The following is a 27,770-nucleotide window of genomic DNA, read 5'->3' as shown; positions in this document are numbered from 1 at the left end:
ATGACCTATAAATGTAATTGTTATGACCTATAAACACTTTCAGTTTTATAATACACCTATAAAGATGAAACATTTCATAGTTATGTATCTCTTTACCTAAATGCCACAGATGCTGGATTTTGATTAGTTACATTCTACATCATCTGTCAAAATTATTTTTCTAGAACTGTATATTGTTAAAAAAAAATAACAGCTAACTTAGAAAAAGCAAAATTATAATTAGGCACTAAGCTAATATTATTTTGAATGATTTTTTATACTATATTTTATTTTAGCTATATTCTACCGAGAAAATAGAAAAAAAAATCCCATTGGAGATCTTCATAGTCACAAAAACATTTGTTAATTGATGACTTGTATAAAAAGGGGAGTCTTATGAATACAAATCTAATAAAGAATTAAAAAATCTGTGAATACATTAGCATTTATTTACAGTTGCAAAATAAATAACAATTAAAAAAATAAATATTTAACACAAATATCGATTGTTTTATCACCACATAATGACACTTGGTGTCGGTTTATAAAGTATATAAAATAAATAACATAGGTATTATTTAGTGAGTAACAAATGATTATGTAAATATATTTCTTTTATCGGAATAGAATAATATCACAATGGAAGACAGCTTTAGCTAGTTTAAGTGCGTGATATTTTATATATAATTTAATCAGATCATGTTTTGACGTCGTTCTTGTGAGCACGGGCGTACATCATCGCTCGGTAAAGTTGGTAGCATTGTGTTGAGGCCACAAACACGTTTACAGCAAACAAGCTGTAGTTTTTCGGTATAATGACCAGGGAATATCGAGACCAGATGAGCCCTGTAGCAGCCAACGAAGCTGATTGAGGGATGGAAAGCTTCTCCACAGGTCTCTGCAAATCACCAATACCAGCAAATACCAGACCCTTGAACAAATATCAAATTCTGTCAGGATACAAACATCACACATTACTTTACCTTTTGAGGAAGGTAGGCTGGATGTTCGGCCTACACAGGAACAAGTACACATATAAAATGTTAGAAATAAATCTAATTTTATTGGTAACATATTACAAAAGGGATGAAGAGCATTTTAGAAAAGGTAATATAGAAATCCAGGCATCTACAGGGCTTATGACCTGCCATTGGCTGGTTCGACCAATTGAGAAAAAAACCTTTCTTGAATTTTTTTCCTGCAATTTGACGCAAGTTTCACAGTTGGCTGTTTAATCAACTGCGCCATGGAGCCTGTCTGTTTATCTATAATATATTTAAAACATTATTCCACAAAATAAATGCCGAAACAATAAATAATATACAATATCATCACTGAAAGTTATATGTAGCGTCTAATTGCTAAACCCCCTAAAACTATTTTATATGTTTTTGAGTTATGGATGAAAAACATGTTTATTTTGTAAGTTCACAAATAAAACCTGCTGTTTTTCATCAGCATATTTTTAAAGACAATCATGTGATGTTCAAAACTTTTTTTTTGTACATTTTAGAGATAATTAAAAAATATTTTTAATTTGTTTTAAGGGACTTTGCGAGTAACATTTGATTTTAGAGGCTTTTGAAATTACATTGCACGTTTTTGCTTAATTTCAATAGAATGAAGTTTTGGACGCCATATCTACAAGCATTGTGATTGGTTGATTACATTTTAGGGGGGTCTGCAACTTATATTCTGCCTGTTTTAGGGTGTTTTGTAATTAAGGTCAATTTTCAACATGTAAAAATCCATGTATTTAAGCAAGTTTTGCCAGAAATGAGAGAATAAGTATATAGCCCACAAAAATATCTATAGAACTCCATATTCAACTTAATTTACTAAAAAAACCGTTTTAGGGGGTTTAGCAATTAGGCGCTACTTATCATTTCAACTCTCATCCTTCTCACCTTTATCTTCTTTACATATTTCCTTACATTTCTATTCCAATTCCTTCCCCCTTCCAGCATATATATTAATTATATTTTATTTTGAATACATATTATTATAAGACTTGTATTTATATGATACATATTTAGGGGAAAACTTTTATTGGTTCTGTTGAACAAAATAAAACAAAAATAGAATACTATGTTCCAAAACACCGGATAAGCATTTGCGTACATGCAAATTACAACACACCCTTATATAAAACAGTAGATGCATAGGGCAATGCATTGGTACACCAAATGCAGCATTTCTCAATCATCTGTCGTATGCTGCAGTGTAAAACCACCTTTCAAACAAATATTTCATATCGACTTTAAGACTGGTATGCGATCACGCCAACCACTACTATACAAGATGGACTAATCCTCAATCAATTTTATTTTTCAGGATTTAAAACAAACAGGGTTCTGATTCTATTTCACGCACAGAACTATACCTTTATCCGCCAGGACAATTATTATATTAAATAAAGTAATTACAATGCAAATGTTGATGGATGCAGAAATAGAGGAAGACCGAGAAAGACATGGCATGACCAAATCCAACAAATAATTGAAGATGGACATGTCAAAAGTCGGAATAATCGGCGCGCGTGCATGAGAAGATGTTTGAATGTAGAGGAAGCGAGATCTGTATGCAAATATAGAGTGATGTGGCGTTCTATCCTCTCTGCCTACCCTTACGGTGAAACAGCGTGATGGTTTGTTGTTGTTGTTTTTCTATATATTGTCAGGAATACTACATACCGTGTAACCTCATTTTTAACAAAAATATTTTTACTGCATAAATTCATTTTAGAGACTAAGAACCGTTGGTTTAAAATTACTGATATTTTTAATAAAAATAATGTATACTCCAACTGGATTTCCGGTTGATTAAAATCGTAAAGTAATATAATTACTTTGAAATATGGATGAATTTGAAATAATTTATAATATATCCACAATATATCATACTCAATTTTTTTTTCAAGCACTCTTTAAACCCTATATATTTAAATGGCAGAAATGCCGTATATAAATAAATTAATAAATATGAACAGAACCGTTTTTATGTTCCCCTGTAAAAAAATTAAGTTGATAGTTACTCGGTATTGCAGTATGTATCGCCAATGATATATTATATCAACAAGTAAGGATTCCCGATTCAGTGATTATATCGTCGTGATCGTAGAACAACAATGGATGTGCAAACAATGTGACATTGTCTTTCTTTTATAATTGATCTTGAAAGGGTTAAATAAAGGCTTTATATTTGAAAAATAATATGTATACATAACTAACCCAAGTATCAAATAATATACTTTTGGACTTATCAAGTTGTGACATAAACTGTAAAAAAAAACCAATTAAACCGCTTTCATGTTAAGTTGAAGAAAATCACATGTGTCATTGTTTTACAATCATGACGATATTATGCAGTGTAAATATTCAGAAATTATGATGGAAAACTTTAACAAATGAAAACAAGAATGAGTTGACAATTGACAGAAAAATATTCAGTTAAATTGCTACTTAGATGGTAATAGTATAAGGTTTAATTACGACGAGGTCAAATCAGGGCAAACACAAATCAATAGTTTGAGTCAGAAAGACAAAACAGAAAGGAAATTTATGTAAAATTTACATTGGTTAAACAATTAAAATGTTTACTTAAAACATTATAAAATATTTAATATGTTTTTGAGATGTAATACGTTTACAAAAAGCAGATTATGATTATTTTTTTATATATTTATGTCGAAGCCAATTTTACAAATAAGTTATTAAAAAAATAAGAAAGGGTGGTTGAGCGTGACTAAAAATAAAAGAAACATACATGGTAACAGTTCACGTATCGTCTGTAACATTACAAATTGAGGTTTATTATCTCCGTGTCCGGGCGGAAGAAAAATACAGTTCTGTGTATGAAATAGAACCAGAATCCTGGACGAGTGGATTTGACTCGATGGCGACTCTTAGATAAAAATCTTGAAAAACTAAATTGTGTTAATATAATATGTTTATCTCGTAGTGTAGTGGTTGGCGTGTTTGCCTACCATACTTGAAGTCCCGGGTTGAATTCCTACGAAAGTCGATATTAAATTTTGATTTTAAAAGTGGTTTTACACAGCAATCTTTCATTGTTCCTGGTTTGGCAAGGCTGATCACCTTTAATGTAACAGATGATCAATATACGCTGCATTTGGTGTACCAATTCAGTACCCTATGCACCACTGAGTAGGGATATGATGATGATGCTATATTAAGGCAAGTCGTAATAAATGTAGTAAATTAAAAATGAATTACTTACCTAATTGGTATTAGAAAATACTAGAATGGGTCCAGACAAAATATTTACACATTCACAGAATTGCATAACACTACCGATATTAAATGTGCAGAAGTATAATCCTTTATACAAATAAGGCATATCACAAATAATACATTTAAAGCGCACATAAATAAAGCACTGATTTCATGCAAAAACAGTATTTACTAAGGTTACAAACATATTATAGTATTTTTTAATGAGTTTGCAACTAAAAATAGAAGTTAGCATGGCACAAAGCAAACGACACAAATATATAACAACTTGTTATGTATGCATACAGAACTCTTCAAGCTATTTTATTTTTATTTATTTTTGCACCACAACAGGCCAGGAGGCCCGATACAGTGGTGAATTACATCACAGAACAGCCAGGCTTGAGAAAAACCACATTTTTAATTTATGTGTTCTCACCAGGAATCAAACCTGGAACCTTCCGTGTGTGAGTCAAGCGTCTTGACGACTACACCACGGAGGCCGCCATAATTCATAAGTCAATGTATTACAAAAAAATACGAGCTACAGTCAAACTTGGTTATAACGTGCACGGAAATAGCGAGATATCAAATATAATGAGGAAACATTAGTTGACATTTTAGTTTGTAGTTTTCTCATACATTTGTTCACTTTTATAACAGGCTTCTTCTTGGACATACCGAACAAAAATATTGTCAGCAGCAGAGCAAAAACTCTTTAAATTGTTTAAAAATATCATTGTCGAAATAAGAACCCAAGTAATAAAATCCAAACGGGGGACCAACTTATTACCGATGCCACTGGGCGATGGGATCCGTTTATGTTTATGATACTATGTAAGTGTCTAAATGGTGTTTAGCCGACAACATTGACAAAGTATCACACATATGGTTGAAATTGGGTGTAAGAAATCCAAGCTTTGCGAACTTAGTAAGCACAGGTTCGGCATCTCATTACAATTTACAACTTCTTTTATAGTTTATGAATGAAATCCTCATTTCGGGGGTTTCACAATGTTTTTTTAAAATGTTCTATGGTCAATGCATAATGAACATTACGAGTGGGTGATGTCAGAAACGTTAAAAGCTAACTCTTGAATTGCAAACATGACTACTAAAAAGCAGAAGTGTTTCAAATTGCGAAAAAGTGTCAGTTAACTGTAAAATAAATCGTGGCGTGAAATATGATGAAGTGTGTAAAAAGTTTTTTCTATCCTTATCACATTGACAACATTGTGCAAAAATACAAATGTTTTTTTATCTGAATTTGAAATTTAGAAACTGGTATGTTTGTAAGCATTAATTATAATTATCAATAGTGATAATATGCAATGGCGATTGGATTAAAAAAAACGAGTAATGCTTATATCGAGCAAATTTAGTCAGTCCCGGCTTCCTCGTAATAACCAAGTGCAACTGTATTTAGTTAGGTGGTAGATCTATCGCAGCAGGAAAATTCAATTCAGTTATCTCATGACAAACATCTATTTGACGGTGAAGTTTTACATTCAAGGTTGGTTACAGACTGGGATAGAAAAAAAATTGTTAAAGTTTATTAGTTAAAATTCTTGGCCAAAGTTCATTGTAATTTATTATAGAATAAAAAGAAGAGCGATACTTAAATCCGCAAATTTGTAATAACCCATGACTAGTTTCATCGCTTTTGCGACATCTTTGAGACTGGTACCTTTATTATATAATAGTAATAAAATTTCAACAATGTTTTGAGTATGTCCAAATGTTTGCAGACTGGCTGGATTTCCTCCCTAGGGAGCTATTTAGATTTAAATTTGATGCAACAGAGAGGGAAAACATTTTCAAGAGGGAAATATGTAAGTCTAGACATTTACAAAGCTTACGACTTGTTATTGGCTGGTATAAATGTCCACTTTACACATTGTGTTACATTCAACATTCTGCATATGTTTTAACATCCACATTTCCTCAATTCTTCTATCTGTTGACTTTTGTGAAGTAAAAGAGCTGAAACCTTTATCATGTGGGTAAGATTCATCCGGCTGAACCAATTCACCTACTAGGCAATGCCTGAAAACAATTATCCTATTTTTATACTTCTCCTTTTATCAGTTAGTTAATTCGACAATATTTTGAGTATGTCCAAATGTTTGCAGACTGGATGGATTTCATCCCTAGGAAGTTATTTAGATCTAAATTTGTTGGGATTTACAGGGCTTGTGACCTGTCATTGGCTGGTTTAAGTGGGATCTTTTACTTCACAAAAGTCAACAGATGAAAGAGTTGAGGAAAAGTGGATGTTAAAAAAGGGGCAGAATGGTGAATGTTACACAGTGTGTAAAGTGGCTTTTTAAACCAGCCAATAACAGGTCATAATGCCTAGACTTCCATATTCCTTTCTCAAAAATGTTTTCCCTCTCTGTTGCAACAAATTTAGTAATAAAATTCAATTACTTTTCTGCCCCATTGCTGAATCGATTTTTATAAATTTACAATAATGTTTTAATACTTTACTGTTCAAATGTCCCAATTGACAAAGACAAAGAACTGGATCTTGTGAATACTACTGTGTTTTTGGGCATGAAATTAAATTCTAAGCTTAAATAGGGTCCACATTTAGTTGGTTTATTGAGCAGACTTAGTTCTGAAGCCTACGCTGTTAATAAGTTGGTCTAACTCAGCGTTATGTCTTACGGTATAATGCTGTGTGGAAATGCTGCAGATATTGATTCTGTTTCTGTGCTGCAGAAGCAAGCTGTTCGAGCAGTTTACAATATGAATCCCAGAGAATCGCTTATAGATAAGTTTAAAGATATCAATATATTGACAGTCACATGTCAATATATCTATGAAAACTTAATGTACATACATAAAAATATTTTTGATTTTAGAAGAAACAGAGATTTCCATAGGTTCAACACTAGAAATAAAAATACGCTAGTTGTGCCCACTACCAGACAGCAAAAAAATAATAATTATTTTGCCTCAATCTGCATACTATTCTACAACAAGGTACCTCTTGAAATTCAGGCTTTGCCAACAAAAAAAAAGATTTTGTCAAGCACAGGCTGTTTGGAAAGAGCTACTATAGAGTCAAAGAATATTTGCAGGACAAGACAGATTGGCATTAGATTAGTGTTTATGGGTTTTAGTTTCTTGGTTTAAATAGTGTTGTTTGTTTTAAATTTACTAGTTTGTTAGGTTTCATTTACTAATTGTTGAATTGTATTATATAATTATAATTTATTGATGTTTATAAGTGATTCAATGAATCCTATGTAAAGAATATACTAAACTAAACTAAGACAGTCATTAGGTTCACCTGGATGGGATAGTCAAAAACTTAAGCCACAACATTGTATGTATTTAAACTCATTAAAATAAGATTTCACTCTTGTATTTACCCCGTAACACTTTGCAAAAGGGTCCTTCAGAAATACAATTATGTCATTTTGAATTCTCTATCCTTACTGTTTAGGTCTAAATACATTTAATTTTATAGTAAAAATAACGGTCACGAAAGGGATGAAACCGGTCACTGGTTATTCCAAAGTTATGGATTTGAGTATCACTCATCTTTTATTTCTCAATTTTTTCACTAATTTATAGTGTTCAATATGATAGTAAAGCAAGCCTCCTAGAATGGGATCTTTTTTAAATCTATATGAGAGCCTGCAATAACTTTATATTAATGTAAAATACTTCATTTATAATTTGGTAAGGCTTCCAAAATAAAACACTTTTATTGGATTTAATTCTACATTAATTTTTAAAATATATGTGACGCATTTTGTCTTGTCAGAACATTATCAAACTAAATTATTTTGGATATATTTTAATGTGGAATTCTACCAATACTATCTACACAATAAATTAGTTCATTTATATTGTACACGAATAAATAACGCAGTTGCCAGTTTTCTGCAATGTTTACAATCACTTTATAAATAAAACGAGTTATTGTTTTTTCAAGTAAATTTCACTGATAATGTAGATTTGTTTACATAATAAAAAATCAAGACAAACAGAGAGATCATGCATTTTTAGAATACAATAAACTACATGGAATTTGGCAAGGCAACACAATCATTAAGAAATACCAAAATACAATGATACCGCTTGGGATAGTAATTGTTTTTACAAGTAAACACAACTGAATGCACACAGAAATACTGCTTGTGGTGTTTTAAAATTAGTTATGGAAGAATATAATACTAAGCATAAAATCTTCAATACAGGCAAATAAATTTAATTCATTTGAAGAAATTGCTCCGTAGCAATAATCCAGCCTCTGTATTTTATTCAAAAGTTTTACAAAAATATTTTTTTTAGAGGAAAATGAAATTCTAGGGATTTAACGGGCTGTTATTGGCTAGTTTACATTATCATTTTACCCACTGTGTTAAATTCCCCATTCTGCCCATTGTTGAACATCAATATTTACTTTTTGCACATTGATGTATAATATACACTGGAGCCTCTTTTTACACCGGGGACGCATTCCACACAGTACCATGTAAAAAAAAAGTGTACTAAAAAAGAATAATGCTGGTTTAAGTTCTTTGTCTATAAAATATAAAATTGTATTATTTTATAGTTTTTGTGTCTCCGCCAATTTTAAATCAAATAAAAGTGACATAATTACAGTATTTTTTTTTCAACTATATTGTGTATAAACAGCAGTAAGTGTGTTTGTCTACCATGGTTGTGGTTTCAGGTCCAATTCTTGGAAAGGCCGATATGAAATATTTAAGTAATGAGCCGTTTTTTATATATACGGTAAATTTAATAATAGTCCTGAGGTGCTATTCTAAATCTTCTTGCGGGGTAGACAGTAGTTAATTAATGGATTTTTATTTTTTGTATGCAAATACACTTTGCTTTAAATATGGAAACACTGATGATTAAATGTCAAATTACTTCAAATAAATACAATCATGTGAAATCAAACATGATGATTTACATTGAGAATATTATTGCAACCTCAAGCATTACCTAAAACACTTAATTAGGTTGAATTCACCAAATCCATTCTTTAAATAGTTTTACACGTAATTTGACATTTAATCATCAGTTAGGATACATATTAAGAAAAGTGTAGTCACATGTAAAAATAAAAAACCACAAATGAACCACTCTCTATCCCCGTGAGAGGATTCAGAATAGCACTCCTGAAAGTGTTAGCCTGACTATCTTACATACTTTCAAGTAACAAATTTGAAACTACTGATAGTTAAAATAAAATGTATTTCAACAATATTTTGAGTATGTTCAAATGGAATATGGAAGTCTAGACATGTATAGGGCTTATGACCTGTCATTGGCTGGTTTAAGTGGCCACTTTACACACTGTAACGTAATTCAGCTTGGTGAATCTCACCCAGGTCAATAAAGGTTTCAGCTCTTTTACTTCACAAAAGTCAACAGATGGAAAAGTTGAGGAAATGTAGATGTTTAAACATAGGTAGAATGGTGAATTTTACACAGTGTAGTGGCCACTCAAACCAACCAATGACAGATTATAAGTCCTGTAAATGCCTAGACTTTCATATTACCTTCCTAAAAAATATTTTTCTCTATGTTGCGATAGATTTAAATTAAAATGTATGTTTTTAAATATAAAAAAGATGCCCTCTAAAAAACAAACGCAGTTTCTCAACAATCCTTCTTTTAGTAATCATAGAAATAGAAGAAAAGTACTTATACTTTACCATGCCAAATTTTTAAAAAATACAGCTGAAATATTATGTTATGTAAGACCAATTTTGTGAAATTATTTTGAATACTAAATAATGACCAAATATCTTTAAATGGCTATCTTTGCTGATTAAATTTTAAAAATATATCTTATCTGATATTTTACAAAACAAAACATGATCTTTCTTCGAATTGAATGTATCAATTCTTTCACCAAATAATTTTACTCCTTTGCTTTTTCCCTCCAAAAATAAAAATAAACGCTACTAATGAACAATATTGACTGTTAAAATTACTACTCACTTTGTCACATTCATGATATTGTATGCATGAAAATAAACCTTTTGTAACACTAGATTTTACAAAAAATTGATAAAATGAATTAAACATTGCCTAGTTATTTTAATGAAGTGTGAATATCATTCAATGAAATTTTAGTGTGTTAGTAAATAAACTGTCTCGCACGATTAATTAAAACATACCCATTTAAAAGCTGGAGCCCAGAAAAATATAGTTTTTGGACCTGAAAAATAATGCAATTAATATGCAAAACAAATATTGAAACAGCAAGGTAGAATTATGTAATAATTCCTTAATTTATTCACCTGCTGGATGCTCCCATAAAGGCCTAAGATTTTTAGGAACAAATTTATCGGCTAAGTTAATAGTAGCTCTGTATACGGCTGACATTTTTAATGGACTGGTATCGGATGGCGGTCAAATTAATAAACAGACGGTAACGTTCACTTTCACATCAACACGGAACATGACACGAAGCGCCCATCGCGCAGTGAATATTTTAAACCAATTGAGAAACAGAACTTCGAGGTCATCCCACCTCCCGCCTTTCGTGTTTTTGACAGCTAAATTAGTGTTGCCAAAAATGTTGTGGAAGGTCAGTGTCACTTTAGTGTTGCTAGCGCAAAAAATACAGGAAATCGGAAGCATATTTTATCCGAAAAATAAAAGTTTAAAAAGTCTCATCAAAAAGGCTATGCTTCAATTATATCATTTCAAAACAATGTTTAGCCATCATCATTGAAGCCTCGATAATAAAATTGAAAATATTTTTTTTTTGTTTGAATCCGCATTCACTTCGTAATACATCATGATAAACTATTATAAAATAAAAACGGTTTTAATATTACACAAGTCTATTAAATAAAGAACAATAACATGATGGTAATAATTTTATTAACCGTCACGTCACTTGGATTTTGAACAACTGTAATGTAAGTTGCTGAAAAATTGTAATCCTAGAACCTTTATACATACTTTTCATGTTTTTATTCTTTAAGCAGTTGTATTTCATGCAACGACCATTATAATATTATAAGGCACTCGATTATATTAATGATTATAGCGTACTTCGAAATGCGAAAAGAAAAAATATAAATTCAACAATAAACTGAATACAAAAGCAAATTGGTTTGGTTTAAATCAAAATAATAAAATCAATGTTGATTATTCCAGTGATATTTTGTTCAAAAACTACTTGTAAAAAAATTACTTGTCTTTATTTGTTTATAAAATATACTGAAAAGTTTATTCATGAAAACGGAATACAATATGAAAATAGGGATTAACGAATTTCAGGTATGTACTTGGACATAATTATTATTGTTTTAAAGGCTAATTTTATTTTCTATGCATTGGTAATCCGATTCCGCGTTTGACTTTTGGAACGAATTCTTTGCATTCCTCCGATTCCTCCTTCCTCCACCCCGCTGCCCACGTGTTTTGGTACGGATTGTCCGGAAACGTACGGCGCTGCTCGTTGCGTTTGTGTTTTTCTTTAGTTCGAGTTTACTATATTGAATTTCGAGCATATCCGAGAATCGTGGAGTATTGAGTTTATTAAGCATTCATTAAAATGGAAATTACTATGTGATATTACGGGAATGACAAGTAAATTGTCGTTCAATCACCATCATGCAAAACATCGGCAAATTTCGGGAGGTGAGCGCGATTATTGAACATATGAAAACTTTTTGACAACCACGTGTGGATATTGGAATTAGTTTTTCTGTAATTTTTTATCATGTAATTGTCAAACGGAATTATTTAGGAATACTTTATTTCATAATTTTAGCCCATCGGCTTTTTTACAGTAGTTTTAAATCATATTATTGCATCGCTGCGTGGCTTCGTAATCTGGCCAGCAGGTGTTTGGTCCGATTACATATTTTACTTTGAAGTGAAGATATGCTCAATGGAAATTTATTTGAAATTAAGTTTAATTTGTGTGAATACATTTTTTAGTCCTTTGTGATGGAGTGCTGGCAGAATGAGTATGCAGGGCATTTTCTGCAGACCTTGAGAGAGAAGGAGGCAAAAAGACCGATAACCACGTTGTCATCTCCTCAAGTAAGTTAATCTTATTATCAATAATTAAATATGAAAACTTTTATATGCTTTTGTCCCGATCGCTTTTAAAATAGTTATAACTTATAAGAAATTATAATAAAACATGTTATTATATATATTTCAATATTTCATAACATTTCGTAATATTAAATTTTATTGAATCATAACTCGTAATCTTATTTCGCGAATGTAACAAAATAAAATAGTTTAATGCTATTTCCACATACTTAGGAAGTATGTTTGTAGGTTTTATAATAAAAATAATCGAAATTCTAGAGATAGGTGTTTTATGATTTAACAATGGAGGTGTGTCTCTAATGTATTCAACAATATGTAATATTTCAGTAATAAATGCTTAAATGGTATTTTACTAAGCATTACCTAATTACACACTTCTTCTTCAGCCTTGTTCTCTCCACTGCTGAATAAAGGCCTCTTTCAAACGTCTCAACTCCTTCCTATCACCCGCTTTTGTCATCCATGTTCTACCGACCATCGAAGCAATGTCATCGACTCATCTTTTTTGTGGCCTTCCAACACTTTTTTTGTTTGACCATGGTCTCCACTTAACTATTCTGGATGTCCACCTGCCATCATTTTGCCTCGTTAAGTCTCGTGCCCTAATTTTTCTGCACGATCCATGATATCTTCAACTCCGGTTTGGCACTTTATTTCTTAATTTATTATTCTGTCTCTTAGACATAACCGAGCATCTGTCTTTCCATGGATCGTTTCTGTTTCACAGACATGATCACTAGTCGGATTGTCCTCACTGGCAATATACGTGATTCATAGACTTGTCTTTTTAAGCATACTGGGACTTGTTTATTTTTATTTACTTATTAACTACATTCACAACTTCATCATCAATCACTGGGAAGGAGATCAGTCTTACGCTTCGTGAACAATAAAACACTTCAGTGTAAAACCACCCTTAAAAACAAATATTTCATGTGTATATCATAATTTTAAATGGGATTGTCATATATTTAAACTTTGTGATCGATTGCGGACTCTTGTTAGTACTTTTTATCTTTTATCTTGCCTAAAATCACTCTAAAATTTTTTTTTTTAGTAGAATCAATAATAAGATATGGTATAAAGTCGTGGTGACATCCTACTAAAACTAATATTAAAATGATCCGGGTCTACAGTACTCTATAGTTAAGAGAATTGTACCAGCAGAGATTTACGAACAAATAAGTGATAATGTTCTCCTGTACAAAACACTTAAAACTGCCTGTTCGAGAATTACTGTGGCTTTGCATCTTTTAGAAAAATTTAATATGTAGTAATACTTTCAAAATTCCTCTCAAACATAACCATAATACACGCTTCATGTAATGATGGTTTGGTAGTACCAAAAGTATTTATTTTATTTATTTATACTTTTACATTGTTTGTATTGTTTTTTTTATACAGAATAATGTTCCCTCACTGGGGTGTCCCGTGCCGAGGGAAACATTTTACAAAAATGTGAAACATGCCTAAGATAATAATATTTAACAAAGTTATGAAATATATTTAACAAAGTTAAAAAAATTAACAAAATAAGAACAATAAAAAAAACGTAATTAAACCAATTAACCTAATTATAACTAACATAATAAACAAATTAAAAAACAAAAATAATTTTAAAAAACACAACCAATTAATATAGACTAATTAATAAAATTCATAAACAGTCGATACATTTTACATATTTGGCTTGATCCACTCATCGATCCGTGCGCAACCCACCTCCACTATCCATTTCTTAATAGCAAATTTATATTTTGAGAACTTACTTATTGTCCTTATGGATAATGGAAGTAGATTGTACACTTTCTCTCTTGTACACGAACTCTCAAATATTTAGTACCTAGCATTTTTAATATATTGCTTAAAGAACTTAAATTTAACACACAATGTAACAAAAGCAAAATAAGAGAGTGGTTACTTGACCAAAAGTTTATATATGAATAGTAGCTTATGTGAAATATTTAAATTTTTCATATATTTTCTTTTATTTAAAAAAAATGTATGTATTATTATTTGTATATACATGTATATTCTGATTTTTCCGGCTGTTAATTATATCTGTTAATTCATTGTTTTTATAAATGTAGATAATATTATATAAGTTAGTATAAATACAATCTCCACCAACAAGCTGCAGAAAGTGGCTTTTAGTTTTAGTAAAAATATGAAAATTGAAATGTTAAAACTGTAAAAATGTATAATTATATTAATAAAAAATTTCAAAATGTTCAAATAGCGATTAAGATGCTTGACTCACGCACAGAAGGTTCTGGGTTTGATTCCCTGTAAGAACCCCACAGTTATATGTGATTTGTCTCAAGCCTGGGCATTTTGTGCTGTAATTCTCCACAAGTTGGGCCATTTTGCCTGCTGTGGTGCAAAAAAAATAATTTCAACCTTCCCAGGAATTGAACACGGGACCTCAAGTATGTTGGGCGAATGCGCCAACCACTAATCTACGAATACAATTTTTACCTGAGAGCAGCCATCGAGTCAAAAACACTCGTTCGGGATTCTGGTTCTGTTTCACACACATAACTGTATTCTTCATCCGTCTGGTCACATACTGAACTTACTTAAGTGCTTATATGTTTTTTAGAAAATCATGATGTCCCATAAATTTAATGCTGAATTAATAATCAATACCTCCCCTTTTTTTAACAACATAATAAATATATGAAAACAGTGATACATCTTATCGTGGCACAACCGGGAAGGATCCATGCCTGTGAACTTGCCTCGACTCGCTAGAAAATCTGTGTTGAGTCGAGACGATTGCAATGCATGCAGTGGCCCCCTGAGGATGTGGCTTCTTTTGTGATAGAAAGTTCAGAGGGTTAAAGATGAAGATGAATTGATAACAGCACTTTTGTGAAAAGAGTGAATAATCAAATCTACACACTAGTTAGAATGTTTTTTTACTTAGACAAATGATAAAATATGCATACATACATTTTTTTACATCTCAAAAAAATATTTAATTTAGTATTTGATCAGTTTTAATGATTTTTAAAGTATAGCTGACCACACAGCCTAAGATGTGCATTTTGTAGAAAACAGCCACCCCAAGTAAAACTCTGATGTATGTTGTGTCATTATGTAATGAGCATATTATTTTATGTTTTTATTAGGGTACTTAATTCTAAAGAATCACTTAATTTATTTGTTACAACAACTTAAAAAATAATTTAATTATGGGTTAAAAGGAATTTTTGTGATTTTTTAGTCTGGCTGACCACACAACCTAAAATACTAATTTTGCAGAAAACAGCCGTAACTAATATTGAATGATACCTCATTCAAACTTTGAATGCGTGAGGTGATATTCTGTATTTAATTTTTTTTTATTTTTTTATTACAGGTATTTAAAAATGAATGAGTTTTTAAAGTTAAAATACTTACGTATTTTTATCCACATTAATTTATTTAAGAAAACTAGATTTATGGAGGCATTAATTTTCTCATTATCATTTATACTGTAAGATTTTTCTAGTGCTGTGGGTTTGTGCTGTTTTCTGCCAAATGAGAAATGCCAATACTATTTTCACAAGGTGATTACTGCAGTATTTTTGTATGCAAGCGACCTGGCTGTTTTTAGCAGAACATAGAATTGACTCTACTACACCCGATAACACCATATCTCATTTTTCCAAAATTGTGGATGCTCTCTGCATAACTAAGTTCAATTTATAATAAGGAGTTGAGTCTAGTCAATCCTAATATACTTTTGATTTGCTTGCAGTTAAAATATCGTGGTTTTCTGATCCTTAATATGCGCCGAGTGACATCGCGTTTGGGTCTTGGAAGTCGCGTATTGCACGCCGGTGTAAGGTTACTGGATATCTTTATGGATGGCTTCGTTGTTTCTGAAGACCGATTACTCCACGTGGCCCTTATATGCCTTCTCATAGCAAGTAAGTCTTTCCAAACTGCCTTCTTTATTGTATGAGTGAATATTTTTTACTAAATATTTAATAACATTTAGTAAAATGTTTGACCGTAAAGTTAATGCTTTAAATATTAAGAGTATTTTTTACATATGTACTTACTGGATTTTATCTGTTACGGATTTTATAAAATAATTGACAAATACTTTCAACAAAGATGGATAACCCCTTTGAAAAGAAATCTTCTCCAAAAAATCCTGTTTGTCAATCATGATAAAATCCAGTGACGTGCAGTGCGGATTTATCTATATGCAAATATTTTTTAAGCCCTTCCATTGTGGGTATTTGGTTGTGACTTAAATCTCAAATTACACATATTATTAACATACGTGCATACATATTATTAACATGGTGGGTTGGCTTCCCGAAAACCGGAAATCTATCATAACACTATCATTGGTTGATTTAGAAGAACTTGTGACATAATTTAAAGTAGATTTTTAAAATTAAAATCATTTTTATGAATTTTTTCTTATATTTTATTGAAACTTCGCCTTACAATTAAATGCAATAATTTTTACATGTAAGAAAACATTTTTTATATCCAATTTCCAGTAGCATTGAATTTTCTCATTGTTGCGTTTTTGTCAAAATGCAAAATTGTCTGTTTTTTTGCCATATTTTTTTTTTCATTGAACTTATTTTATCTGTTTTTACAAAACACAACAATGATTTAACTTCAAACATTTTAAAACTTTGGGGAAGAGGTTTGTTGAAAACATTTGTCAGAATTTATTAAACTTACAATTGTTTTTTTTCAGCAAAATTTGAGGTCAAAGGCGTAAGGGTGCCACGGTTTTCGGAATTTTGCGATGAGGCAGATGTGTCGGATCTGTCTCATGCAGAGCTATGGAGTTTGGAGTTCAGCATTCTTCAGCATATGCGCTGGGACCTCTGTTCCCCTACCATCGCCACCTTTGTGGACTTCTACCGACCCCTTGCCATCTGCAAACAGGACTATGAAGATTGGTCCACGAAGCTTGGTCACAGGAAATACTCATACGACCGCTTTAAGAAGAATGTAAACACCGTTGTTAAGGATTTTATGAACCTCACTCTCTCAGGTATGTAAATAATTTATTTCTGATCCTCTTAGTACTCTGTATGTTATGTTTTTTTATTTTTATCTTATTCAAATAATCAGCGCTTTGAGCTTTTTATATGTAAGGAGAAAAATATGTTATTAAATATACATACACATAAATTTAGACATTAGAAAAAAATAATACTCACTTAAACATAGAGGAAAAAAAGTATATTTTATTTATTTATTTATTGTGGATAACTTATATAGCGCCATTTTCGTAATAAAATACCTCAAGGGCGCTTTACATGGTGATTCTATTGTTAAGTTAATTTAATTGAAGCTTTTAAATTTGTAATTTAATTAAAATAATTTATTTTGTTGTCACGTGCTACGGATTTATTCAAATGATTTAGAGAACAAGTGGGTTTTAAGTTTTTTCCGAAACATCACTTCACTTTCACAGCCTCGCACCTCTGCTGGGAGAGCATTCCATGCCATAGGGCCTGAATGAAATGAACAATTTGGAAATACTCAGAAAGTGTAAACACATAAAAAAATATAGTGTAGGTAGGTGACTTGTAAGAAAATTAAATTGAAAATAAAAAAACATTAAAACTATTTTTAATAATATTAAATAAAAAGTGCTAGTCTTTGCGTGGTCCGTCCATAGATTGGATGGAATCTATGCTTTCCTAAAAGTTTGACTTCTAAACAATTGGTGACTATTTCTTTAATAAAATAAAATCAGCTATAAGTTAACTAATATTTTTATTGATTACAGCAAATATATTTTAAGTTAGTTTGTTGTTAATCGTAGCGATCTGAGGTGGGTTCGATGTTCATTAATTTATTTATTTAAAAATTGCAACAAATCGCACAACCTTTCGCCTGTGCAGTTAGCGCCAACAAAAATAAAAATTCACTGCGCTCCGTCTATTTCTGAAATAAGGAACTGCGTAAGCCTGTTGATTCCTATGAGGCGGATGTTCAGTACTGAATTAACAAGTCCGCGCGTGTGCAAATTGTGATCTTAAGAAGCTCTGTTCGAACAAACCAATCCAAGTTTATTTTTCTAATATTGTGCCCGTTTTATAACTAATTTAGCACTTAAATCATTCACAATTGAGATACCGTTTGGTGTATCATCATCTCCATGTGGTGTTTTAACTTTCTGCACAGATTTTAGTGACATTTTACTAAACGTGTTTCAGATATGAGGTTCGCTAAACACAGTCCATCTGCAGTTGCAGCTGCCTGCATCCACGCTGCCAGGATGTACCTTGGGCTCAGCCACTGGCCCCGCATATTACAGGAAGTTACATCATTACAGATAAATTTTGTCAATCCTATAGCCGTCCTACTGCACAAGTGAGTATTTTTTTCCTAAAATACCATTAAAGTATAATTTCTTTGTACAAGGTAAAAAGGGACGACATTTTATGAAATATATTCACATAAAAACGAAATATTAAAAAAAAATATTACCAAACAATATTTTGAGTATGTCTAAACAAGTACCTGGTCAGCACCATGCGAAGGAGCTGATAAAAAGGTACTCTCAAAGGTTTGCCTTCGACCCAATAAATCTCAGCCGAAATCAAGTGAGGGTTATCACTAGAGCCCGCCCAGAACAGTGCAGATTGAACAAACACCATGCTAGAATAAATCTTTCCGAAACTTCTAGATGTAGGTTCTGCAGTACAGACGAGGAAACACCTATACACATTCTATGTGAATGTGATTCTTTATATCATAAAAGGAGCTTCATCTTCGGGGAACACTGGTTACCTGAGGATGTTAAAGAGCTCGCCCCCTACCTAATAGCCCGTTACTTTACGGATCTGGGCTTAGAGGGGGAGATTTAGCAAAATGTATACTCTCGCCTTCCACACAGCAGCTTGGCTTTTTATAGATCTGGGCTTGGAGGGCGAGAACTATTCACGGGGACCCCTCACAATAGATCTTCACAGGTCGCAGTGGCATCAGGAGCTTGAATAGCACTGACCCCCACCTCTAAGAATAAGAATGTCTAAACAAAAAGTTTAACAGCTGGTCCAAATAGAAGGATGCAAGTTGGAAAGTATTTTTAATTTGTATAAATAATTCCTTAAAATCTACCTTATTCGTCTGTTATGTCCATCTATCATAACCTAATGCCTCAGGAGAGCTTTAACCCAAGTTGCATCTTCACACCTACGGGCTTCTGAAGTCCTGGAAAATCGTCGATGACGATTTTTCGGCTTTATTCCGTGGAACTAAGGGACGCAGGATTGACATGGCAGGAAGTGAGAGTGCTGGCTAGCTATGAGGTTTCCACACGCTCCACTTAGGAGGGGATGTGGAAAAAGAAAGATCATAACATGACATTGACAAAACACCAAAATCGAAATGCCACTCAAGAAAAAGAATAGGAATAGGAATAGGATTATACCTATATCAATACAGGTTTCAGTTCTTTCACTTCAGAAAAATCAACTGTAAAAGCATTTCCTTCACACACCTGAAAACCGTTTTAAAGAACCAGAGTTTTCCTATCCGTTGTGCTCATACACATATGGACAAAAAAATATTGCACTTACGCATTATTCCCGATCTTATGTATACCTCGCCCTATCTCTTAGAAATTGTATAAATATCAAACCATTGATTTCGTGTTTTGTTAAAGACTGTATTGTGTATATATTTATAGTGCTTTCCTCTTTTCAAACCACAAAGTACTTTATAAGTCATGTTTATTTCAAAATATAAAATTTATCATGAAATTGGTTTTAAGAATGTTTCCTTAAAAAAACTGGAATTGGTTTATGTCGGATATTGTCATTCTTCCTCACGATCACGTAGACTTGTAATGCCTAGATTTCCATGTTTCCTTCTTAAAAAAGTTCCTTATTTTTTAATTTCTTAATCTATCATAATAATGTATGTTTTGTTTTAGGATGATGTTGATAAATACTGAAGCAAGGAAGCGCCAGTATTCCAATAGTGATGATGATCAAGGATACTGTACGGCCAAGAGTTCCCCTGAGAGTAAAAAGGCTCGTACTTGTGATAGCTAATTGTTGTGCACTGTCTTCCTCAGTAAATATTGTAAAGGGATACTGTTCCATCTTAGTGAATGTTTGCTTAGGAAGTTAATATTTAACATAAATTTAAGTTTTTTTGCATGTATCATTGGGGAAATAAAGGCAAATACCGTCATTGCATTTTTAATAAATCAAATGTTAAATCTGAACCAAAATACGTTTCTAACTGCATAAATTAAAAAAAAAAATTGGCACTTGGGAGATATTAAATATGCAATGGGGATGTATGTTTATCGCAGTCTCACAAACAAGTTTTAAAAAACATCCATATATTATGTATTTACTAAAATATTTTTTCTGCAATACAAAAGAAAAAACATTATTATTTAATTTATTTCATATTATATAGATTTAATTCTCCCTTCCTGGTGATGTGTAGCTAGTACACATTGCATCTAATAATTTTATTATCTCTTTAATTATGATAAATTCTGTGTTAAGATTTTTGCTGTCATACATTTAAGTATCCATTTAAATATCTTTTATTAAATATGAGTACTTATTAGAAACAGAAAACGCATTTTGTCACAAATCGGATATAAATCACCAATAGAATAGAAAGTTTACCAATGTGACGCATATCACGTCTCACTCTCGATACTACAGGTATATTTGGGAGCGAGAGAGACAATTTCACACGTCACGCACGCGAACATCAAAATTGCCAGTACTTCTGCTAGTCGCCAGTTCGTAGCTCTCTGGATTTTGTTGAGGGCAGTTATTTCGCCCACGATGCGAGCATGAGCTACTGGTTTTTCGTGTTTTTAATGATATTAAAGATATTATCACATTCGACTCCAATTTGAAATAATTTAATGAATATTCCATTTTTCCAATTTAAAATCACTCATTTTTTGCATATGTAGTCATTACACAGCACCGTAAGGCGAGAATGTTTTTGGAACAGTAAGGGAAGGGTAAATTAAATTAAAAACTTGGGCTTTATCTTATGTAATTGCAAACTTCTACAAGTATTAAAATGCCTTAGAAAATGGCAGTCAAATACAAATATAATGTGATTTAAGGCAAGGTAATTCAAATTAAATATTTTATATAAAAAATGTTATCATGTCAATTAATAATTGTGTTTTTTCTTTTATATCTTGCGTCTTATTACTTATATACTTTTCTATCTATTTTCCGCAACATTTTGTTATTACCTCGAATGGTATGTGTGTGTGATCATGTTATTATGTACTATTGATATTGAATACGGGGATAAGCATATTCAACTAATGTTTGACATAATTGTATAACCAAAAACTTTGCCTTATGAATTAAAATGTGTATTTATATAAACGTATATTAGAGTAAATGAACTAAAACACTATTTTAATAATGTATTGTTGCCAAATATTTTGAATTCAGACATTTGGATTAACTGAAAATGGACTTTACATAGGGAGTTATCGCTGTTTATATAAGTCACGGGCACAATCTATAAAAAAAATTCATTATACATATATAAATAAAATATCATTTTTACTTAGTAAACACTCTCAGTGGTATATTTTTGTGTATTATGATAATAAGTAAATCTCATTTCATTATTTTCATAACAAAGAAAAAATTTTTTTTTTTTAAATAATTTTGCTTTGTAAAAGTTTGGTCCCAATAAATGTTTTTTTTTTTTAATAGTTTACTTAAAAATATTTTATCTTTTCTGCATCTAAAAACAGGCACTAATAATATATCAGTACTAACGCGTATAATAGGGTTTTTTCACAATTAGGATTTTTACAATTCTATTGATACAACTATCAATGCATAAAAAAAGGTGTTTTCATTTAAAATTTTCAGATTTACATACAAAACGGCTTGCAGTTGGCGTCACTTCATTTTGACATCACATATCATGCCCGCCAAGAGCGCTTCTCGCAAACATTGCATTCAAGCATAGCGCGATAATGTGATAACAGCCGATAGGACGTGAAACGTCTCGATTTCAGTTAATTAAAAAAATGCGTATTTCAAACCACTGTATGTGCAATTTATCCCACATCGCACGGAAAAAACAATAATACTGTTACCGTTGTAATTTTTTGCTTATTTAAAGATGATAATAATAATAAAAAAATGTGGAAAAACCCTATCCCGTAGGTAGAATGTTTATCGAAAATGGTATTCATCCGGTAATTTCATATAAAGTGAATATAAATACCGAGTTTACGACTAGATTAAATATTCTAAATAAGATAATGAAAATTCTATTTTCGTATTATCGGCCATTGATACCTAATTATCTCGAAACAAATAAAATGGTGACGCAAGTCTGCCACATTTGTTCTAGTATGCTTTTTATGCCACTGAGAATACCATTACCAATTCAACTTCTTTCTTCGGACTTCTTGAAAATGGCAGTTCTGAGAGCGTCTATTTTATATTTTGTTAACTTGTAAAATTATTCGTCATCAAAAATAATGTACTTATTTTAATGATTGTTAACGTATAGTATCAATTGAATTCAAATCATCACGTTGAATTGGTGTCGGTAGTTGTTGAAAAACAATGAAGAAGTTCAGTGGTTTTTCAATAAAATAATTTTGTTGCCATACTTAGCCAAAAATAAAAAAATATGTATTTTTATGTATCTTATTATCAGCACTATGATTTTTTAAAGTTTTGTGATTTTGAAATTACTCCGCCTGTGACGTCTCATGTTCTCTATGGTGAGTTGTCCTGATCAGTGTATTGGGTTCCTGGCAACCGGAAATATATCAAACCACCCTGTCATTGGTTGTTTTCGGAGAACTTGTGACGTCATTCAAAGTAGTTAAATTTTATTAATTTTTTCATAGATTTTCGGGAAACTTCATTGTAAAATTGAATACTCTAATTTTTTTAATTCAATTTCCCATTGCACTGAACTTCCTCGTTGAATTCTGATTTTTTATAATTTAGTTAGAACAAATTAAAGTTTTTATAATATTTTTGTAAATCATTAATTGTTTAAAGTAATGTTTTTTTTTTTTATTTTGAATTCGGAAAAAATTGCTGTCCTCTTTTTAAAAAATGAATTTTTGTCTACTATTTCACCAATGTATTATCATATTCCACCAATAATAGAATGGACAGCGGAGAAAGTAGAAAATGACAATCCTCTGTAGTGGAATTGTTAGGTTTGTTATACATATCTTATTTGTATTTCTTTTGTTCACAAACTGAAATAATTAACCGAATTAATAATTATTGAGAATATATTAAAATGCGTAGATAAATATAGGTTTCAAATCTGATGTATTGACCGCTTATTCTACATTTTCAGCATTTACAGTTTCATGTAACGTAATTATATTTAAATGGTTTCCATTGAACTTGATTTCTATATCAGTAGTTAAAAAAGCTTTCTTAGTCTAGCTAAGAGCTTCAATTAATAATTTTACTAGTCTACTTATTTATTAAAATACTTGTTGGTTCATTTATTATGATTATATTATTAAGTTTTCGTAGTTATTTAACCTGTACTCCGAACCAGATAATGTTTTTATACTTAAGATCATGACATAAGCTTGATTTATGACTTTGGAAAACATAATATCTTCGGTGTTTTGTATTAAGGGCAAATAAGCCATTTTTAGGAAAGTCTGCCATAGATTATTTTATATACACATTTTTTAGATGCTTAATGGAAAGTAAGTGAAAATTAACATGTTTTATATTTTTGCATAAGGTAGTCCAAAAAGTAATTATAAAGTTAAAAATGCTTTACATGTAAAATGGGCTTATTCGCCCTTTCTACAAAACACCAACTAATATTGCACTGGAGTGTTGAAATTTGATAAAAAATCGCAAGCACAGCAAAAATTGGTAGTTTTCTTGATGATAACTGTTTTCAGAAAAATAATACAGTTACTGAAAACAAAGTTTTTCAGTTTTTTATTTTCCCATGAAAAAAATGCAACATTAGCATAAATTATATAAATAAAACACGAGTGATACTTTAATCCTCAAATTTGGAATATCCAGTGACCGGTTTCATCGCTTTCGCGACATCTTCGAGACTGGTATCTTTATTAAAAAGTTAAATGTATTTATACAGAACAGAGGTAAGGATACATAATTCAAAGTTATATGTAAGTAAATTAAATAAAGTTATTTTTATCTTAACTTTGAATTATGTATCCTTACCTCTGTTCTGTATAAATACATTTAACTTTTTAATAAAGATACCAGTCTCGAAGATGTCGCGAAAGCGATGAAACCGGTCACTGGATATTCCAAATTTGTGGATTAAAGTATCACTCGTGTTTTATTTATGTAATAAATTACAATGAACTTCCATCAAGAATTTTCACTTACAAACTTAAATGTATTAGCATAAATTCTTAGTATTTCATCTTCTTCTTTGTTTGCTCTTGAAAGAGCATTTGTGGTCACATTGGCAGAAGGGAAGCACGTTGTTAGGATCCGCCTGCATCAGTTGTAAGACCTTTTCCGCGAGATCGAGTTCCCTCTACTCTTCCATGTTATCTCTTCGTCTCGTTGCGTGGCTATGTAAAGTACCTGAGAATAAGGATTTGCACAATGGAAGAAAGACACTGTTCAATTCTTAATTCTCGTATTATAGAAAAATTAATTGTATGGGCTGTCCACGCAACATTCTGCACCAGAACCACATTTCAAACATCACGTCTCAATGATACTGCCTGGTATTTCTTAAGGCTATCATTTGTTTTATTATAAACACTCCCTCCCATGTATTTTCAACATATTAAATTCATCAATGCTCCATTTCACAATGTTTATATATTAAAAAAAGCAATATTGTTTATGCCATACCATTTCTAAAGTTGTCATGATCAAAATTAATTAAATTTTTTATATTTTTTGGCCGATGTACAAGTTAATAACTGCATTTGAATAATAAATTAAGTAAAATTACTTAATTTTGTAATACGCTTATGTTACCACAAGTCAGTTGCTGTGACTAGTTAAGTTTCACTAGCTTTTAATATTTATCCATCCTAGAAATCATTTTTGTAAAACTTTTGAAAGTGTGATAATGGGTGTTGTGATTTTATAAATTATAAACATACCATTCCTCGGTCAAAATGACTGACAAAGATAGATGTAAGATGTTCATCTTTATGTTCCTCCTTGTCATTACTACCCTCTATGCGAGCTTTATATTTACTTTTATGACAATGTCAAAGCTAAATATTATTCCATCCTAAATAAATCATATGGATTGAAATTATAATTACATAGTCCATTTATTGATAAGTAAGATATTATAATCCACGAAGTAGTCAACGAAAGATAAGGCAAATTGGTTCACTACCTTAAAACATACTAAATTTATTTGACAATATTTTGAGTTTGACTAAATGTTTGTAGAAAAGCCTGGATTTCACTTCGCAGGGATTACGATTGAAAAATAGACAGAATACAGTGTATAAAGTGGCCACTTAAATCAGCCAATGGCATGTCATAAGCTCTGTAAATGTCTAGACTTCTGTATTCCCTTCTCGAAAATGTTTTCCTGTTGCAATAAATTTCAACATTGATTTAGTTTGACTTTGTGGTTTGTGGCCATACGGAATTATCAAATACTCTAGTAAATCACCTTAAGCAATTTATTAGAAGATATCGTTGACGGCAATCCATCTGCATGTGTAATATTACCGCCTAAGTCATTCAGTCATGCCATTTGGCTGTAAATATATTTAAACATTGGTAGTAAAAACAAACAAAAACATAATATTTAATTGTAAAGTGAGATTTAAACAATTTTACTGAATACATATAATTTATTTTTTTTAATCTCTAAAAGAGGTCAAATTTGAGTTATGCGGTGATAGATTGCCGTCAATGATATGCAAAATTGTTTGTAAGTCAAAATTTCTAACTTGTCTTTGAGTAATGCTTTGTTTGTAAAAAAAACAAAAAAAAAAATATTAAAAAAAACAACAGTTTTTTAATAATATCTGGAAGTAAAAGTAAAATTAATAGCCATAGTTTCTCATAAGTCTTAAGAACAATCCTCATCAAATGGAAAATTGCATTTTTTTTTTGATGTACAGTAATGGACCATGTGATTTTGTTTAAAATATTGTTACTTTTACACCACAAGTTAGTAACATTTGTTTTAATTTTTTACTGTATGCCCCCGAAACATCTAGATACGAGGTTCGGCTTTGTGGATTACTTTGATTTGTCCATTTTAAAAATATGTTTTATTTCCATAAAATTATCTGTTTAATTTGTATTGAAATTATTTGGATAGTAGATTGTTGAAATATTGTTGTGTATATAAACAAATTGTTGGAAGCAATATGTAGATGTTTAAAATTCTTAGTTTTTCTTGTTAGCTTATCAATCTAAACTAATAAAAAGACATGGTAGGCTTATGTTGTCATTTGTATGTGCATAAAAATGTATTTGAACAATAAGGAGCTCAGTGGAATTATGTAGTGTTAAAATTATGTTTTTTCGTAATTTTATTGGTAATCATAATTATATTGTTACTTTCCAGGGGTACATAATTTTTTGTGGAATGAGTCAGTTTTGATTTTTGTTTTATTAAAATAGTTTAAATTAGAAAGAATTTTATATAGCCTTTTTGAAATTGAACCTGAGACCTCACATGCAAGGTGATAGATAATACACTAATCAACTACCATGCTGATGAATTTTGTAAATGAAATCATTTGTAATTAAAAAAAGATTTTTGATATTTTAAAAACATCATTTTACTTTGTTGTCTGTTATCTCCCGTGGGTAAGTTTTGCTAAAACTATCCTCCTAAATCTTTATCTTTCACTTAGCTCCTTAATTTTCATAGTTTATTTGAAATGTTTTCCTTTCACAAATAACACCTCTAATAACTTTGTAAAAATAATTAAAAAAAAACTGTGAGGCCATTTTTAATTGTATATAACTTTTTCATTCATTACATTTATTAATATTTCTTGTTCTCTTTACAACTTCTTAGTTTAAACATATTTAATTTTGTAGATTTGTTTTTATTTAATGTGTTGTGAGTCATTAATTTACTTTTAATTTAGAATAAATAATTTAATAGTTTAATAGTTAGTTAAATTGTTTTTAATCTTGTTATTTAACGTCTTTTTAATTTTCATTAGAATATTGTGAATATTTAAAAAATCAGATTCAGATGTATTGAAAGACATTGTTTTGTCCTAAAGATAAGGTCAAAATCAACTGCATTTCTAATTGTCTTTTCAAACAGTAATCGTAAGAATCTGATGTAATAGTAAATATAAAAAAATATGTACACTAAAAACTCTTTCAAAATTCTCATTGAACAACTTCAAACATTTATTTTTTAAAATACAAATTCAATCAACAGTAGTAAAATTGTTTCGCCTTTTGTATGTTTATATATGGATTAATTTTATATTAAATTGCTTGTCACGACACACAAAGCTCTGCAGAAATTCATTAGCTAGAGATTTTGAACAATGTACAGTAGGCCCTC

At 30.8% G+C, this 27,770-nt stretch overlaps 2 protein-coding genes across 2 annotated transcripts; one reads left to right on the top strand and one right to left on the bottom strand.

Moving 5' to 3' along the window:
• Positions 1–408: 408 nt before the first annotated feature.
• Positions 409–10,779, bottom strand: LOC148280709 (mitochondrial pyruvate carrier 2-like). Its single transcript, XM_088227883.1, has 3 exons — positions 10,490–10,779; positions 10,367–10,407; positions 409–910 (listed from the first exon to the last, which is right to left on the bottom strand). Exons 1-3 carry the CDS (start codon positions 10,572–10,574, stop codon positions 677–679), a joined length of 360 nt encoding a protein of 119 aa, XP_088084009.1. The 5' UTR covers positions 10,575–10,779; the 3' UTR covers positions 409–676.
• Positions 10,780–11,589: 810 nt separating this feature from the next.
• On the top strand, positions 11,590–20,484 carry CycJ (Cyclin J). Its single transcript, XM_088227952.1, has 6 exons — positions 11,590–11,843; positions 12,147–12,251; positions 16,015–16,186; positions 16,981–17,283; positions 18,458–18,614; positions 20,182–20,484. The coding sequence occupies exons 1-6, from the start codon at positions 11,817–11,819 to the stop codon at positions 20,300–20,302; spliced, it is 885 nt and encodes a 294-aa protein (XP_088084078.1). The 5' UTR covers positions 11,590–11,816; the 3' UTR covers positions 20,303–20,484.
• Positions 20,485–27,770: the final 7,286 nt, after the last annotated feature.

This window comes from Micrasema longulum, unplaced genomic scaffold (assembly GCF_059751315.1).
Source record: "Micrasema longulum isolate JH-2025_06_02 unplaced genomic scaffold, ASM5975131v1 h1tg000548l, whole genome shotgun sequence".
NCBI lineage: Eukaryota > Metazoa > Arthropoda > Insecta > Trichoptera > Brachycentridae > Micrasema > Micrasema longulum.
This window is presented reverse-complemented; position numbering and strand designations above follow the sequence as displayed.

Bases quoted from the DNA above. Each gene is read 5' to 3' on its own strand.
- LOC148280709 (XM_088227883.1), bottom strand. From the start codon at position 10,574: ATGTCAGCCGTATACAGAGCTACTATTAACTTAGCCGATAAATTTGTT. The intron at 10,408-10,489 runs GTGAATAAATTA...ATTATTTTTCAG, and splicing joins TTTATGGGAGCATCCAGCAG to GTCCAAAAACTATATTTTTC. The intron at 911-10,366 runs GTATGTTTTAAT...TATTTGTTCAAG, and splicing joins GGGCTCCAGCTTTTAAATGG to GGTCTGGTATTTGCTGGTAT.
- CycJ (XM_088227952.1), top strand. From the start codon at position 11,817: ATGCAAAACATCGGCAAATTTCGGGAG. The intron at 16,187-16,980 runs GTAAGTCTTTCC...GTTTTTTTTCAG, and splicing joins TATATGCCTTCTCATAGCAA to CAAAATTTGAGGTCAAAGGC. The intron at 17,284-18,457 runs GTATGTAAATAA...AACGTGTTTCAG, and splicing joins TATGAACCTCACTCTCTCAG to ATATGAGGTTCGCTAAACAC.